The 2,419-nt window shown below is 46.6% G+C and overlaps 1 protein-coding gene across 1 annotated transcript in view; it reads right to left on the bottom strand.

The window, feature by feature from the left end:
• Window positions 1-2,419, bottom strand: part of LOC122546955 (receptor-type tyrosine-protein phosphatase T-like) — a 10,529-nt gene that overhangs the window by 6,554 nt on the left and 1,556 nt on the right. The window contains exon 2 of the mRNA XM_043685564.1: window positions 1,823-1,948. Coding sequence (XP_043541499.1) covers window positions 1,823-1,948 — 126 coding nt within the window. The remainder of the gene's footprint in view (window positions 1-1,822; window positions 1,949-2,419) is intronic.

The raw sequence follows: 2,419 nt of genomic DNA, 5'->3' as shown, positions 1-2,419 counted from the left end.
CATTAAGTGTATAAGTCCTGCTAAGATTTGCTTTCTCAAAATGCAGCACCTCACATTTATCTAAATTAAACTCCATCTGCCACTTCTCAGCCCATTGGCCCATCTGGTCCAGATCCTGTTGTAATCTGAGGTAACCCTCTTCGCTGTCCACTACACCTCCAATTTTGGTGTCATCTGCAAACTTACTAACTGTACCTGCTATGTTCATATCCAAATCATTTATATAAATGATGAAAAGTAGTGGACCCAGCACCGATCCTTGTGGCACTCCACTGGTCACAGGCCTTGACAGACAGAGCTCAACTCCCCACTGGGGAAGGATCCAGAAAAGTAGTGGACCCAGCACCGATCCTTGTGGCACTCCACTGGTCACAGGCCTTGACAGACAGAGCTCAACTCCCCACTGGGGAAGGATCCAGTTCTTTTATTTATTAATGGACCCAATGACCAGATGAACAAGTGACAAAAATACACGCTCGGAGCCCTGTAACAGTAACCAAAAACCAATGGGAAAACGAGGAAGCTGACTAAATTGGAATGTCAATGGGAAGGAAAGTGTTGCACCCCAACCCCTATAGTGCCCACCTATCTTGAAAAGCTGCAAAATTATGAGGGAACATTGCTTGCTTCCTTTCCGAGGACACTCTGGGTAAGAATCCAGTTTCTTTTCATTCTGTAAATAAATCCAATCATAACATTTCAAACATACGGAAAGAATTTGTCCTCCTGAGCTTTAATGATTATTCTTCCTTTTCTGAACTGGGGACCTTTCAAGTGTGAGGTGGGAACCATTACACTACAGAAAAGCGGTCCTGAGAACCCAGGGTGTTTTGTTAGAATAAACTCACTCCCACCAAAATTACCAAAATACCCAATTAACAAACAATGCCCACCAGGGTCACTCGAGAGAACTAAAATACCAAATTAACCATGTGCTCAATTGGAAACAGGAGCACCCACCAGATGCAGAATGAAAACAACAATCTAAAAAGGTGTAAGAGAGCAAGGTAGGGTAGGAATGAACCTGGCTGTTGTCTTTTTACCAATTATTAAGTGTAACTTAAATAGTTGTTTTGTAACCCTGAGCTGCGTTTTTAATTTAAGATGTTGCAGTTTCGCATTCAGGAGCTGCCATTTCACTTTCATAGCCACTGTGAACAAACTAGGTATTTTTTCTGTTATCAAGAAATGCACTATGAAATCAACTAATTACAGCAGCAAATACTGCCAACTAGGGACAGTGTAAAAGTAAAAGAAATCAAAATGGGGGAAAATGAGCAAGCAGAACATAGCTCTTTATTTTGAGAAACCAACCATCAATCTCTTGGAAACAAAATGCTGAACAGCCAAAGAGAAAATGGTTTACAAAGACATTAAGGCTCACTTACTGAACAACTGCCACAATCTCCAATTCCAAGATTCACAAGTTGCTGAGTGAAGGCCATTCTCCGTATCCCAACCCCAAATGCTTGACCCTTCTTTCTGAGACTGTGTCCCTATGGGGGACCTGCCCCAGGTTGACCCTGACAAGATTCTTCAGAATCCATTGGACACAATGAGATCCTCTCACATTCTTCTAAACTCCAGACACCCAGATTTCTCTGCCCCTGTCACAGGACAGCACCTCCCCCTCCCAATCTCAGAAGCCTCCTGGAGTGAGGCTCAGTGTCAAATTTTCTGTCTGTATTATAAACACATTCTCTTGCATCAGGATCCACATCCTGCTCTGACTGTGATCATTTGGCCCCAGGCAACAACCGCTGTTCCCTGACCCTCTCCCCCAGCCAATGCCTCCCCTGTGCTGGCCAAGGCAGAGATTCACCTGTTTGTGTTTACTGAGGGTGAGGCGTCGCTCTGTGAATTCTGCCTGTAGTTTCTCAGAGACCAAGGTCACCTGGAACGGGCCGTAGTAGCTGGAACCATCTTGAGGCCAGAATGCAACATAGGTCTAGGACACAATCAGAGATTGATTACAGGACAGAGCATGGTCAGTCAGTCAGGTCTCTGCACCCCACCCTGCACATTTTCACCCACAATCCAGCAGGAACAGTGGGCAGCCCATTGGTGCCTGATGATGTAGAAATGCCCAACGCTGCCCAATGGCCTACACCATCCCACCCCATCTCTAACCACACCCCCATCTCTAACCACACCCCTGTCTCTAACCACACCCCCTGTCTCTAACCACACCCCCATCTCTAACCACACCCCTGTCTCTAACCACACCCCCTGTCTCTAACCACACCCACACCTCTAACCACACCCCCTGTCTCTAACCACACCCACATCTCTAACCACACCCCCATCTCTAACCACACACCCCACACTCTCACTGACCCCATCCGTCCCACACGCTCCACACTCTCACAGACCCCACTCCCCACACCCTCCACACTCTGACCCCAACCCCACACACCCT

The sequence above is a fragment of the Chiloscyllium plagiosum genome, unplaced genomic scaffold, assembly GCF_004010195.1.
Source record: "Chiloscyllium plagiosum isolate BGI_BamShark_2017 unplaced genomic scaffold, ASM401019v2 scaf_5267, whole genome shotgun sequence".
In the NCBI taxonomy this organism is placed as follows: domain Eukaryota; kingdom Metazoa; phylum Chordata; class Chondrichthyes; order Orectolobiformes; family Hemiscylliidae; genus Chiloscyllium; species Chiloscyllium plagiosum.
This window is presented reverse-complemented; position numbering and strand designations above follow the sequence as displayed.